At 42.5% G+C, this 15,319-nt stretch overlaps 1 protein-coding gene across 3 annotated transcripts in view; it reads left to right on the top strand.

Moving 5' to 3' along the window:
- The window catches only part of ELF5 (E74 like ETS transcription factor 5), a 32,745-nt gene that overhangs the window by 8,306 nt on the left and 9,120 nt on the right, over positions 1-15,319 (top strand). The window contains exons 2-4 of one of the 3 annotated variants that reach the window (XM_077322140.1): positions 1,441-1,568; positions 11,862-11,915; positions 14,562-14,795. In XM_077322140.1, the coding sequence (XP_077178255.1) occupies positions 1,442-1,568; positions 11,862-11,915; positions 14,562-14,795 (415 nt within the window). In that variant the 5' untranslated portion in view covers position 1,441. Of the gene's footprint in view, positions 1-1,440; positions 1,569-7,932; positions 8,047-11,861; positions 11,916-14,561; positions 14,796-15,319 lie in introns of those variants that run through there. The other 2 variants (XM_077322143.1, XM_077322142.1) reach the window with 2 other exon arrangements.

Genomic DNA, 15,319 nt, shown 5'->3' with positions numbered 1-15,319 from the left:
GCCCAGAATTTGTACCCCCTTCTGTTGGTCAGCAAAAGGTTTCTATTCTACTTTATGCAGATGACATGGTTGTGGTTTCCCTTATAAAAGTTGGTCTGAAAAAGCTACTTAACAACTTGGTTACTTATTGTAAGGAAGAGTCCCTCTCCATCAACTATGCAAAAACAAAAGTTATGTTTTTTAGGAAAAGACCAAAGAAATATTTGGAGTATACACAATATTCCTATAGAACAGTGCAGTACATTTAAATATCTTGGAATCACTTACAGTGAGATCCTAAACTGGAATGCGCACCTTGCAACTATAAAGGCCTCTGGTCTAAAAATCATTGGAGCCATTCTGAGATTTTACTACACCAGGGGAGGGTTTCTAGTTGACCCAGCTCTAAAGCTCTTGGCAGCCAAGGTCATTCCTCACCTACTATATGGCATCGACATCTGGGGATGGAAAGAACAAATAACCAACAGCTTGGAGCCCATTCAAAACTTTTTTTTCAGACGTATCCTGGCTCTTCCAAAAGGGTCTCCCGCAACCCTGATGAGGGAAGAGCTTGGTTTCCCCTCACTCAAAGCCCATGCTCACTTAGCTATTCTGAAATCTTGGAAGAAAGACACAACAACCAAATCAAATTCTTTAAGCCTTCAAAGTTTTAAGCTCTTATTGAGCAAAGACAGGACTTGGTCTGACTTTTTTAGCTCCATTCTTTCATGCTATACCATACCAGACGACTTACTGCATACATCAGCCAATATCTCTGATGTACATGATTGGGTGCTCAAAGCTGATTCATTGATTGATCACTCTTCAATTCTGCTATCACAATCAGCCCCATGGTATAAAACAATTTAAAAAGACCACTCTAGAGCATCATACTTAGTAAACATAACAATACGCAATCTTAGAATGGCCCTAACATCTTTGGGGTTTGAAATGATGCCATCAGCCATGCTCTTTGGACGACATCTCCAAATACCCACAGCCCAACTCATGTGTATATGTGGAAATTCATCTGTGGAGGACCTGCCCTATGTTTTGGCTTGTCCCCTGTATTCCGAACCCAGGGGCAAATTCCTTGCCAAGTTACTACCAAACTCACACCCCACTTCTGATTTTGATAAAGTCACCTATCTGTTATCAGATGTCGACCCCTATATTTCATATAGGGTGGCACTTTTCGCTCTTGCCGCCAGGAAGTTCTGAGCCAAAGCTTTTTTACAGGTGTCCCGACCTTGATACACCGTGTTTTTTTAATTGTAACTCAGTAGCCCTCGTCTACAATTTTATGTACGCAATATTGGAGAAATATTGTTTTATTCGTATTTGTACCATATTGTTTTTAATTATGTTTTGTTATATATATATATATATATCTGTAGTGTTTCTTCATGTGAAATGCAAGTGTAGTGTATAACTGATGCTAATAATGATATAACATTTTAGGATGATGCTGGACTCAGTAAGCCACAATACTTTTCTACCGAATCCAATGCTATGTGAATCCCTGACGTCTTGGTCAGAACTATTTGGACCAACTGAAGAAAACTACCTCCCATTTGATCAACAAACAGGTAGGTACAAAAGCTGTTTGTGCCTTATGCTGATGGGTTCTCCACACAGTTAGTGTTGTCTGTAGTTTCTTTTTAAGAATCTGAGTCGCTCCATAAGCACAACAGAACTGCCTGGACAGAAATAAAATTGGACCACCAAAGTGCTCTTAAAAGACATGACAGGTCTATACAGAAGAATAGGCAGCCTGATTTTTATACCCTGCTTTCCTCTTCCTTAAGTAGTCTCAAAGTGGCTATCCTTTCCCCACCTCTCAATAGGTGCTCTATGAGACAGGTAGGGCTGAGAAAGTTCTTTGCAACTGGCTCAAGATCACCCAGCAGACTTCATGTGGAGGAAGGGGAAATCAAACCCACATCTCCAGATTAGAGTTCATAACTCTTAACCACTACACCATGATGGCTCTATAGCCAGAAGATATGCCTGCATTGATGCCAGGAAACCAGGGACAGCATTCCATCAAGTTTGGTCCATGGTGTAGTATGGTACTATACAGTAATGTGTTGTGAGAATTCCTAGCTTCTTGATGAATGTACCTGTTTTTTGTTTGTAATGCACATTCATATTCCCATACACAAGGAACATGGTAAGTTTATACTTAATACATAAGATATCACATGGAAAGGTAATTGTTCTATTCATATCAAAGAATTTCAAGATAACTAATCATCACCTTCTTTCCCAAAAAAGATGAACCTATCCTTGGGGGGAGCCTGCCAGCCTTTCCTTAAAAATCTCAAAAGCAACAGAATCTGCAATTAACTCAGATATTTTAGCACCAAACTCAGCATACCTGCTCACAAGTTACACTGAATATATATATAATATATGTAGAATATTCACTTGATTTTTTTCTTTATACGTGTGTCGAATAATTCTAATATACATTCACTGAATATACAGTTGAACATGTGATTTGAGCCCTACATTTATCCAGGTACAGATCTATGCTTTCATTTGTAAAGTTGAACGCACATTAGCTGTTTCTTGCAAACGGCTGAATGTATGTGAATGCAGATATGTGTGCATTCACTGTAACATTCACTGTGCATTCACTGTAATTCACTGAACTGTTGGCAGAATTTCAATATTTCAAGGAGTAGAGCAGTGGTCCCCAACCACCGGGCCATGGCCCGGTGCCGGGCCGTGAAGGCCTCAGCACCGGACCGCAGCTCCCTCTCCCCGCCTCCCCCCCACAGTGAGAAACTTCCCAGGCCGTAAACAAATCAGCTGCCAAGGAGGCCGATTAGCTTGCGGCCCAGCAAGCTTCTTTCTGCGGGAGGGGGGAGAGGGAAGCATGGCCGCTGGCGCAAACGTACATATGTGGCAGGTCCACGCATGCGTGTTTACACCATGTGCAGCCGCAAACGTGCATGTATGGCAGTTTCGCGTTTGTGCCATGTGCGGATCTGCCGCGCATGCACATTTGCGCATAGGCTGCTGCACATGCACGGCACCCGGATCGCCCTCCTCCCCCACTGGTCGGCAACCTGAAAAAGGTTGCGAACCACTGGAGTAGAGCACCAGGCTGCTTAAAGAATAAAATAGTTTTTTATTCAGAAGAGAAACAAGTGTAGATAAAGGAGAAAACAGACCTAACTGTTCTGTTGTCTGCACTCATTCTTCTGTTCAACTTCTGTTCTGGAGGCAAGTAGGGAAAACGTTTGCTCAAAAGAGTAGGAAGTCTCCATTTGAGCCAATGAGGACTAGAGGACATTATTTGAAAATCATTAGGAGGTTCCTATCCTGACTTTGCTATATATACATCTCCTCTGATGCTCCCAGAAGGACACTTTTCATATACTGTTCAGTCATGTACTTTTCAGATCTTGCATGTTCCAACATGAACAAAGCTTGTAAGAAATACAAAGCTGAAACCCTTCAATGAATTCATTTTCCTTGTAATGCCTAACTCATCAGAGGCAATTGTCCATAAACAATTACCCATCTTGCCCCAGTACACTAGATCAGTGGTCCACAACCCCAAGTCCGTAGATCAGTCGGTACCGGGCCGCGGCTCCTCCTCTTCCTCCTTCCTGGCTGCTGCCTCGGGGGCTTCTTGCCACTCTGCTGCCAGCTCACCTTTGGTGCTCTTTGGTGGCTGTCTTGGCTGGGGCTCCCCCTCAGCATGTCACTGTGCAGCTGCTGCTAGCAGCACTGCCCTGCGGGTTGCGGGAAGTCAGGGGCGCCGGAGAGAAAGCAAGTGGAGCAGAGGCTCAGGCAGCTTTGGCGACGTATCTCGGCAAAAGACTACCCCCCCTGCCGGGCCTCAGTAAAATTGTCAACCGTTGACTGGTCCCCAGTGATAAAAAGGTTGGGGACCACTGCACTAGATGATGGAGATGATGAGACGCATAACAAAATGACAATATATAAATCATTGAGTTATAGCTGATATTATAAGAAAGAGGAGAAACTGATTAATTTTTCCCCTTATGTTCCATTGGGTTTTCTGATATTTCTATTATATTTTCCATCTTTTATTTTTAATTCTTGTGCTGCTATATTTTCCTTTGGATTACTGCATAAAACCATAAGAAAAGCCCTGCTACATTAGGCCAATAGTACATTTAATCCAGTATTCTGTCTCACAATGACCCATTATGCACAGCAGCAGCCAGGCTGGGCTACTGCTAGGCACTGAGCTGGGGAGACATGCCCCAGCGCTTCCCATGTATGCACAGAAGGGGGGAATCCCCCAGCATATATGGCTGCCCCAGCGTAGCATGCGCACGCACACACAAAATGTTGGGGCTGAAAAGCCCAGCATGCTGCCTGAAGGCAGCAGTATCGGGGTGGGGAGTGGGGGAAATAGGAGCCCCACTACACAATGGTGAAGAATGGCATGCCACTCTCCCACCAAGGTGGGGGTGGGGAGAAATCCCCGGGCAGCTCCGCAAAGCTGACAGAGGCATATAGTGTCCCTGCAGGAACACCGTATGTCAGGGGAAGGGCCAGGCTGAAAACTCCCAGACTCATTAGCCTTTCCTCATAGGGAAGGTACTTCTAATCATCTTGGTTGCCCTTCTCTATCCTTTTTCCAGTTCTGTAATATCACTTGAAGGTAACAGTGATCAAAACTGTACCCAGTATTCCAAATGAAACATCAACATATATCTATACAGGGCGTTACTATATCAACTGTTTTATTCTCAACCCTATAACCATCCTGAATAATGTGTCATCTACAGACTTGGCCACTGTACTATTCACTCCCAGTTCCAGATCATTGATGAATGAATTAAATATTACTGACCCCAATACCAATCCATGTGGACCCCACTGCTTACTTCACTCCACTGTGAGAATGGTCCATTTATTTCCTTCCTGTCATTTAGCCAGGTTTTAATCCATAAAAGAACCAATCCTTTTATCCCACAACTACTACATTTACTCAGGAGATGTTGGTAAGGTATCTTGTCAAAAGCCTTTTGAAAATCCAGATATATAATGTCTACTGGATCACCATCATCCCATATTCCCCAGTTATTTAGCAGTATAGGAAAAGGGGAAAAAGCAGTCACATTCCCAACAGCAATCTCCTAGGTTTCATCTCTCAGGCCAGCTGCCTTTTTTGTTTGTTTGTTTGTTTAAACTGACTTCCACCATTGTCCAATGTCAAGTTGAAACCTCTCTCCGGGGCACCTTTCCCTCTATTTCCTTCCTTGCTCCCTCAAGTCCTCCATCAAACAGCAGTCATATTACACATCCATGACTTCCATGTGTGTAGCTCTCTTCTTGGATAATATACCCAAGAATGTTATTAAAACCTAACTTTTTTTAATTTGGGGGTTTTGTTTTGATTCATTTATTCTTACATTTCTTCATTTTCTGGTTAGCAGCTATGTTGATGGCCTTTTCTGCTAAAGACTTAACTAATTATGATAAAGGGACATTAGTGAATAGATCATCTAGAGAAGAAGAAAAATATGGGCCCTCCAGGATGACCTTGTGAGGACCCTAGCAGCTGCATTTTCGACCAGTTGCAATTTCTGGATCCGAGATAAGGGAAGGCCCATGTAGAGTGAGTTACATGATTCTAATCTGGAAGTGACCATTGCATGGATCACAGTAGCCAAGCAGTCTGGGGACAGCTAGTAGCCTCACTTGGCACAGATGATAAAATGCAATTGGGCTACTCTTGTTACCTGAGCGTCCATAGACAGAGAGGCGCCAAAGATCACCCCCAAATTCCTGGCAGTAGGTACAGCTGTAATCTACACCCCATCCAAGGAGGGTAAACACACTTCCTGATCTTGCACCTTTCTACCCAGCCACAGGACCTCTATCTTAGAGGGGCTGAACCATCCAGATATTGCTTCCAAACTTTTGGCAAATGTTTCGGGGGGGGGGGGGTCTGGCCAGTTGTCCATCAGTTGATAAAGCTGAGTGTCATCCACATACTGGTGAAATCCCAGCCCAAAGCTCTGGACTAGCTGTGCCAGCAGGCGCATGTAGAAGTTAAATAATGTAGGGGAGAGTATTGCCCCCTGCAGCACCCTATAAGGGAGCACAAAGTGATGTGATAATTCCTTCCCCACTGCCACCCTGTGTGTCCAGTTCTGAAGGAAGGAGACTAGCCACTGTAAGGCTCTCCACCTAATCCCCATCCTGGTGAAGCGGTGAGCTAACAACTTGTGATCGCCCACATCAAATGTGGTCGACTAATCTAAAAGCATGAGGATAGCCAAACTGCTCCGATCCAGCTGATCGAAAGGGCCACTGCAGACCAAATATCAACATCCCTGGAGGAAACTTCAGCCTTTGAGCCATTCGAGTCAGGTTTCCAGCCTAGCCATGGGGTAGAAACAGCACTAGTCACCCTGACGGACGGCCTCCATCACCAGCTAGACCGAGGCAGGTCAGTGCTGCTTGTACTATTAGACCTTTCAGCAGTGTTTGACACAGTTGACCATGAGATTTTAGCTCACCACCTCACTGATACCAGGGTATGGGGAACAGCCCTCAAATGGTTGATCTCCTTTCTCCAGGGTCGCAGACAGGAAGCAGCCCTCTCTCCAATTTTATTTAACATTTTAGCCCTCTTTAAGTATTTGAAAGGTTGTCACTTGGAGGAGGGCAGGAAGCTGTTCCTGTTGGCTGCAGAGAAAAGGACACACAGTAATGGGTTTAAACTACAAGTACAACGATATAGGCTAGATATCAGGAAAAAAAAATTCATAGTCAGAGTAGTTCAGCAGTGGAATAGGCTGCCTAAGGAGGTGATGAGCTCCCCCTCACTGGCAGTCTTCAAGCAAAGGTTGGATACACACTTTTCTTGGATACTTTAGGATGCTTTGGGCTTATCCTGCGCTGAGCAGGGGGTTGGACTAGATGGCCTGTATGGTCCCTTCCAACTCTATGGTACTATGAATGTACCCTCTTGCTCAGCAAGTACAGAAGTTTGGTCTAGGATGTCATCAATATGCAGATGACACCAAGCTCTTCCTCCTGATGGATGGCCGCCCTAATTCTCACCCTGAATCCTTAGCCAGATGCCTGTAAGCAGTGACAAGTTGGCTTAATCAGAGTTGTCTGAAGCTCAGCCCTTCAAAGACAGAGGTCCTGTGGCTGGGAAGAAAGGATCCAAGCAAGGAAACATGCCTACCCAACCTAGACGGGGTGCAATCCCACCTTCATGCAAAGAAAAAAAAATGCCCCATTAGGCCCCATGGCACCGCAAAACACCACAGAATTGAATGGGACATTTCATATCCCTTCTGGGACACCATAGGCAGCTCTTGCCCATCCACATGGGCCTGGCCTGACATTTCTGCTGAGGGAGCCTGCAGGGGAAAATGGAATGTGGATATTTCTGTGTTTCCTTCCTGTGGGGCAACAGAAGCCGTAAAGCAGGCCAGGCCCAAGATGGGTCCAGGCCTGCACCAATGTTGTGTGGCAGCGGTGATTAACTCCACTGCCATACAGGCACCAAGCCAGCCTTTGCCACCCATGTGGAATTGGTACTAGGATTGCAAGCCCTATTAGGAACAGCTGAAGTAAATATGCACTAAGTAGTCATGAAACTATGTTCATGCTACATGTAATCTTGTATGTCGCTGTCCAATATGGCCAAAAGCAGACTACAAGTTTAATGAAACACTAATATGTCCAGTTTCATTTTCTCCCTGCTGTATGTAACATGATAAAGCAAACCAATATATCCTTCTCTGGATCACAATTAAGAACTAATATAGACTAATTTCTTACTTCATAAAGAAATGAGCATTGGACAGATTCTTGAAGTGTAATGCAGTTGAGATGATTCATGTTATGCCAGTCTATCAACATGCAGTAGCATGGGTTTGGCTGCTTGCATGCATAAATCATGTCACAAAGACATATGTAAATTAGCACATTCTGAGAAAAGCTAGATCACTTCCCCTTATACCAGTGAGCTCAAAATAGCATTATGCAACATACTGCTGAAAATGACTACACCCCTGCTTGACTTTTGCACATACTACAGCATTCCTCATGGTGAGCAGATGCTAAAGATGGTAGGGTTGCTGATCATTGAGTGGCTTAAAGACCAATGTATTTCAAAAGGTACAACTTTTAAAGGTAAAGGTATCCCCTGTGCAAGCACCGGGTCATGTCTGACCTTTGGGGTGACGCCCTCTAGTGTTTTCATGGCAGACTCAATACGGGGTGATTTGCCAGTGCCTTCCCCAGTCATTACCGTTTACCCCCCAGCAAGCTGAGTACTCATTTTATCGACATCGGAAGGATGGAAGGCTGAGTCAACTGCTGGGATCGAACTCCCAGCCTCATGGGCAGAGCTTTCAGACTGCATGTTGCTGCCTTACCACTCTGTGCCACAAGAGGCTCTAAGGCAATATATAGTATGTTACAAAAGAAAGAAGAGATGAGAGGGAGGACAGGAAAACAAGCTCCAACAGGAACATCAAAGTTATATAATGGCCAGATAGAATGTCCATTGTTGGAGGGTCTTTTATCAACTTTGTATTGTTATGTAACTTTTTTTAAGGTCCAAGGTTCAATCCCTGCCATGTCTAGTTAAATGATCTCAGGTAGCAGGAGTTACTTTCTACACCTGATACCCTGGAAATCCGATGTAGATGGATCAAAAACCTGGCTGATATAAGACACTCTCCATATGTTCAACCATTGGCAATCTCTATGTGGCTCTATGTGAGGCTGCCCCTGAAGATGATTTTAAAGCTTCTAATAATACTGATATCTGCCTCTTAATACATGATGGGAGCCACGAATGTACTACTCAGTCTGATCTTTGGCAGCTGTTCTGACTGTTAGCTTCCCAAGCCAATTAACATTGCATTCCACAGACCAGTCTATCCCCTGTATGTCCACATCCATGAGTTGAAGAGATCTGTGGCAAGGAGCTAAGCCATCAATGATTACAAGGTGCATTATGCAGCACAGAAAACTTTCAAAAAGTGCCAAAAACAACATCTTGTTTTTTAATTCTTAATGTGGCACCATTTTCACAGCACTTCTGAAACTAGTTTTACAGTGACTTTTCTTGTGTGATGGTACTTAGGATGGTCTTTTTTAATGCATAAATGTTAGCGTGTTTTTGGTCTCCTCCCTTTTCTGCTCATAGTCCCTCACAGTGATCACGTGAACATGCCATTTGCCCTGGCAACCCAGCCAACTGTATTGGTATGTAAATTAGTAGAAATTACTCTGTGGTATGCATGGCATTTCCTCCACATCCTTCTGTGAACACTCCTGAGACTACAAAGCAATCTCTGATAAGTGACCATGGGGAGGGGGGGGCTTGTTTGAATATTTACCAGGCTGGTGAAGCGGAGGGGTGTGAAATGCCAGTTCCAGGTTGCAGGAGAATGAGGACGCATTGCTGCTTCAGACTATGGGCAGAAGCTCCCATTTTGGACTTGCCAGTTATTTTCAAAAACCTTCACAGGGGAAGGGATAATATGATGGGGCTTTAAGCGTGCATGGGAGCCTGCTGTGGTCCATCCTGCCCACTCTCTACAAGGAACAGTATACCTCAGAGGGGGAAAGATGGTAGTTTTGGCATTCAGAAGCTTGTGTATCCCCACAGAAAACTCTCCATGTCCATGAACAACAATTCCCATAAGGCCCTGCCAGCAGCGTGTGCCAGAGTGGCTGTCAGGTGACTTTGCAGCACAACAGAGGAAGTTTCCCCTCCCACAGATACAGTCAGAACAGTTTAGAATGCATAATCAATCTTTAAAAAGCACAGAAACAGAGCACATGCATAAACAGGAATGTTTTAAAAATGTTTTTTAAAAGGACAATATATAAGGGTCAGCAAGTTGACTGTGGAGGAAAGCAGTGCATGTGTAATAGGCCCATGACTAGGGAATTACCACCCAATCAAGGTTCATTGATTCCCTGTTCCTGTAGATTTATAGAGAAGATTGAAAAGCTGCCTCTTCTAACAGGTTAATGACTGTTAAGTGGGCATTATGGCTTTGTGTTACTTTTTCTGTGACTATACTGAAGGGTACTTATAATTTTAATTTGTCTTTATATCTATTTTTATTGGCTCACTGTTTATTTCTTAATGGGTGTTGCTGGAAATAGAAAGGTTCAGTTTTGGCATGTAACATTAGAACGCAAACCTGAACAACAAAATGTTTTAAAATTGTCCTATGAGGAAACTTACACCAACAGAATTCATTCACATCCCACGTGCTTTCCCCCACCCTTCACAGTGGTATATTTGCCATTCATAAATCAAAGTTCAGTCTAGACAAAAAGGAGATGCTTTGTTAGTAAAGATGCCAACCCATTTTAGGCTGAGAATCAAAATATAAACCTTTAAGTAAATAATGTAATTTGGATAGCTTTAAATTAGAACATTTAGATTTTAACTCTGTCCTTGCTTGTAATTTTACAGTGGCAGAAATTTATTTGTGAATGAAAATTCAGAGAAGCTGATCACTTGAAATGGCAATCATAGCTGTGCTCACAGTGGTTATATAAATGTTTTCTATATCAAATATGTAAGTTGCAAATGGATCTCCTTGTTATTATGTGGGACAACACTGAGGAGTAAGCACAATAAGATGTCTGGAATATTCACAAGTGTTTAAGGATGTAGATTTGAATTTCACATGTATAATTTTGCTATGAGAGAGATCAAAGTATCCAAACAAACACAACTGGTACATAGAACAAGAAGCTCATCACTGTTTCCTTTGCAATGGAAGTGGGCAAGTGGGACAACCACAAGGACTTGCAGTGGGCACCACATTTCCCCCTTCACACTATATTTTGTTTCTCTTTCCCCAAAGCCCCCCATAGCCTGTCTCTTTCCCACTCACCCACCCATCTATGTTTATCTGCCTTCCATGTTCAGCTATATTTAGTATTTCATTTATAGGCTGCCTTTCTCCACAATCAGGACTCAAAGCAGCTTACATCTTTTTATTCTCCTCCACATTATGCTCACAACAATGCAGTAAAATTGGGGAGGCCTGAAGTACATGACTAGCCCAAGGTCATCCAATTGTAGCAGAGTGGGGATTTAAACCTGGGTGTCTCAGGTCCTAATCTGACTATTGCATACAATGACTGCCATGGTAGGCTGCTAACTGAAAACATTCAAACCTGGACAAGTCATGCAAGTTGCATGGTATCAAGTTGCCATGTGGCTGCTGCCAGAGTTCTCAAAGGCCTCACTATGTCATTCTTCAAAAGCCAAAACAATCCTAGAAAGGTCCCTACTCCCATCCCCTGCCTTTTATTGAGAGAAACCAAAGCTTGAAGGCTGCCAATACTGTGTGTTTGTCCAATCAGAGCCAGATTCTTAAAGCTGTAGTTGCTGCTGCTATTGTTTTAGGGAGTTTCACCCCTCCCTTTATTAGTATGTGACCTTTTTTAGATTTCAGATTTTTCTCAAAATCTGGGACTTTTTCAGGTTTGTAGAAAGAATCTCTGGATTTAAGTATCCACAGATTTGGTCATGTTGAGAATTAGGTATGTTGATTTAGAGTAATGTTTGCCTCTGACTTGGATTGCCCAGGTCAGCTTGATCTTGTCATATCCCAGAAGCTAAGCAAGATCAGCCCTGTTTAGTAATTAGAAGGGAGATCTCAAAGGCATTGTAGGGTCACTATGCAGAGGAAGGGAGTGGCAACCCATCTCTGTTAGTCTCTTGCTTTGAAATCCACATGGGGTTGCCATGTCAGATGTGACCTGAAAACATTTACAAACACAAACAAGTTAATCATTTTCCACTTTTGAACTGGATAGACGGTAGCAGCAACAAACAACTTTGAGTCACAATACTTATCTTTTTCTTTTCTGTCCTCCAGGCAGCTGCAAGAGCCTATTTCAGCCTGAATGGGAGTTGTTGTCTGCCAGGACTGGTGTGTTCATTTGTATATTTAAAAATAGCTGATGCTTAGGAAGTCGCTTATGACCAATGATGATTATAAAATTAATTCTATTAAATTCACAAACTGTCTCTCTATAGTTTGCGTTTGAAAGTATGTATACCCTACATTTCCAGATACTGTATAAGGTGGCTTGGATTCATATAATCTCCATTAATCAATGAAATTAAAAATACTAATACAAGAAAAGTAGTAGGTGTAGACCGGTGCTGTATGGAACAAGCTGGCCTAAGGCTTTCCAGCCCAATGAGCAACAGGTTGATGCTCTTATTCATCTTATTGATCGGTCTGTCTTTTAGCAAAGTCTTCCATCCCTTCACCCCTACCAATATATTTCTATGTTGTTTTCATATGTAGTTTTGCCTTTTGTACTAACACATGTAGCTAGCGTTTTTATTTACATTTCTACCATCAAAAAAGAGGTGAATCCCCAGAACTCTCAGGTTTTCTGATACTCTGTAATTAGTGCTGACTGTACATCAAGCCTCTCCCCACTCAACTAGTTCTTAATGATTTTCTTGTAATTAATCTCTTTTTGTTATTGCCAACTTTGCTCCATTAATGCAATAAAACTCAATCTACTTTCTCAGAAATGACAATCTAAAGCTGCTTCCAGGAAGCCATGTATATGGACACAGAGAGAGACAGAGAGAGAGAGAGAGGTGGTCCCCCCCCCCTCTTCAAAACAGTAATCTCTCAGTTCTAAAATAAAGTAAAATGAACTGAACTACCTGGCATCATGTTAAAATAATTATAAAAAACAGTTATGTACATAATTACATTTAGCAGGATTCAAGTGGGTCGCAGTGTTGGACTGAAGCAACACAACAAAAGTTGAGTCCAATATCACCTTTAATACAAACAAAGATTTATTCAAAGTGTGAGCTTTTGAGTGCATGCACTCCTCCTCACATAACAAAACTGTAATGTGATGTAAGTAGTGTGTATGTAATTTAGAATCTGGTCTCAGGACTAGATAACCTGTCACTTGTGGGGTTGCTAAAGGTAAAGGTATCCCCTGTGCAAGCACCAGATCATGTCTGACCCTTGGGGTGACGCCCTCTAGCGTTTTCATGGCAGACTCAATACGGGGTGGTTTGCCAGTGCCTTCCCCAGTCATTACCATTTACCCCCCAGCAGCAAGCTGGGTACTCATTTTACCAACCTTGGAAGGATGGAAGGCTGAGTCAACCTTGAGCGGGCTGCTGGGATTGAACTCCCAGCCTCATGAGCAGACAGCTTCAGACAGCATTTCTGCTGCCTTCTCACTCTGCACCACAAGAGGCTCTTCTATGGGGATGCTAGTCTCGTTTAATTATTTCTTTTTACAACTGGGAAAATGTCTGCCATCAATTACTAACCTTGACATTTTTATTTCTCCAGTGCTTTGATGAACTACAATTGAACCCAGATGACTGAGTAGCTTTTTAAGCAAAGGATTATTATATTGCATAATTTGGATATCATGACACAGCTTACTAATTTGATACTCATTTACTTTTTTCTTATATCTGTACTTACATTGTGTGCTGTCAGAGGAAGAGTGCATGCACTCAGAAGCTCATGCTTTGAATAAATTTTTTTATTCTTAAAGCTGATGTTGGACTCATATTTTGTTGGATATTTAACAGGGATTTCTTCTGACTTTCAAAAATAATCTGTATTCTTTTTAGAAGCAAAAGTAAAGGAGACTAAATTAGGTCTGACAGGAATTGTTCTCTGCAATCAGGGAACCGGCCTTAGAAATTTTATTGCCGGCAAAGTTGATATCTATCTTCTTCTAGTGAATGTTAAAGCACATCAAGTTTACTTACTGTACATTCCTAACTAGAATATCAGAAAAGCAGTTAATTTTATTTCATGGTTCTGCAGTTAAGATGGAGATATAGCTGTTGCAGAGGAACAAGTCCATGCATCCAACTGTGAAGCAGCAACCATGATGCTCACTGGTTATGTGTCAGAAAATTGAGTTCTAAAGAAAGAAATCATGTCTAAATTGCCCACTAAAATGTCCATTTTGATAAGGAGGGGGCATAAAGGCCAGGGTACAGAACTGCCTAGTTGAATATTTCATTGCCACCACAGACCAGCTGCAGCTGTATTTAAGTAACATGAAAAGTATGAATAAATTGATAAAGAGTGGGAAGTAGGATCACACACTGGAACTTCTGCACAATTCAGCACAAAAACCTATTCCCTGCCACACATTTATTATCCACGCATTTTGTCAAATGTGGCTTGAGTTTCCCACGGAGGTTCACAGAAGAGCATGCTATCGTCATCTACTGTTGCTTGTTTTGTCCAGTCAGACCCACTCAGTCATTAATCATCACAATGACTATCCACGGCTTGATCTGTTCTACCTTTCAGATGTGAACCCAGGAGAACATGGTCACTAAAATGCCTTAAGGATTATGTTCAGAGCTCAGTCCTTTTCTATCTCAGCCCTGCTCTCTGTCTGGTTTGCCCATCCATTCAGTGCCCTTTTGTTTGCACAGTAGTTGGATAGATTGAGCTGTAAGTGACAGAAGATTTTGTTGCTGAAAATGGTAAACAGCTCATACGATGAACCACTCAGAGTTCAACTGCATCCTTTTTTATCTCCTTATATTTTGGCAGGCTGCGACTCTCCCTGGACATCCACCCACCCGGAGTACTGGACAAGGCACAATGTCTGCGAATGGCTGCAGTTTTGCTGTGATCAATACAAACTGGACGCTAACTGCATTTCCTTTTCCCACTTTAACATAAATGGCCAACAGCTTTGCAGCATGACTCAAGAGGAGTTTTTAAACGCAGCAGGCATTTGTGGCGAATATCTATATTTTATCCTACAGAACATCAAGTCACATGGTCAGTGTGCCATAGATTCAATTGGCCTCAGACTGTTTCGTTCCGTGTGTGGTTGATATGTGTGTGCACAATGCTGAACTGATAGCCCCAGAGACTTAAATCTGGCAATGAGCACTGTTCAGGCAGAATACACTAAGAAGGATCACAATGGACACCTAGCATACACGTGTGCAACAAGGCTTCTTCATATTTCAGTTCTAGAAGAAATAGAGCCTGTTTCTGTGTTAATGTTGTTTAAATGGTTATTATTAATACTGATAGCATTTTGCAATGACCTTTACTTTCATTAGTCTAATAAGCTTTTCAGGTGAGTCTCAATGTCTTCCATTTTAGTAACTGAAAGCATGAGAGTTATAAAATATTGGCAGGGACTAGCAGGCAGGGACCAGCTTTGGGAATAAGCTCAGGTTGCTCCACAAATGGCAAGGTAAGAACAGAATTAAAAAAAATAAAGTGGAAATGCAGTTACACCAGTCCAAATACAAAATCAAATATTGTATAGTAAACTGGCAAACCTGAAGCAG

The sequence above is a fragment of the Paroedura picta genome, chromosome 2 (assembly GCF_049243985.1).
Source record: "Paroedura picta isolate Pp20150507F chromosome 2, Ppicta_v3.0, whole genome shotgun sequence".
Taxonomy (NCBI): Eukaryota; Metazoa; Chordata; class Lepidosauria; order Squamata; family Gekkonidae; genus Paroedura; species Paroedura picta.
The sequence above is the reverse complement of the archived record's forward strand: the minus strand, read 5'-3'. Positions and strand labels throughout refer to the sequence as shown.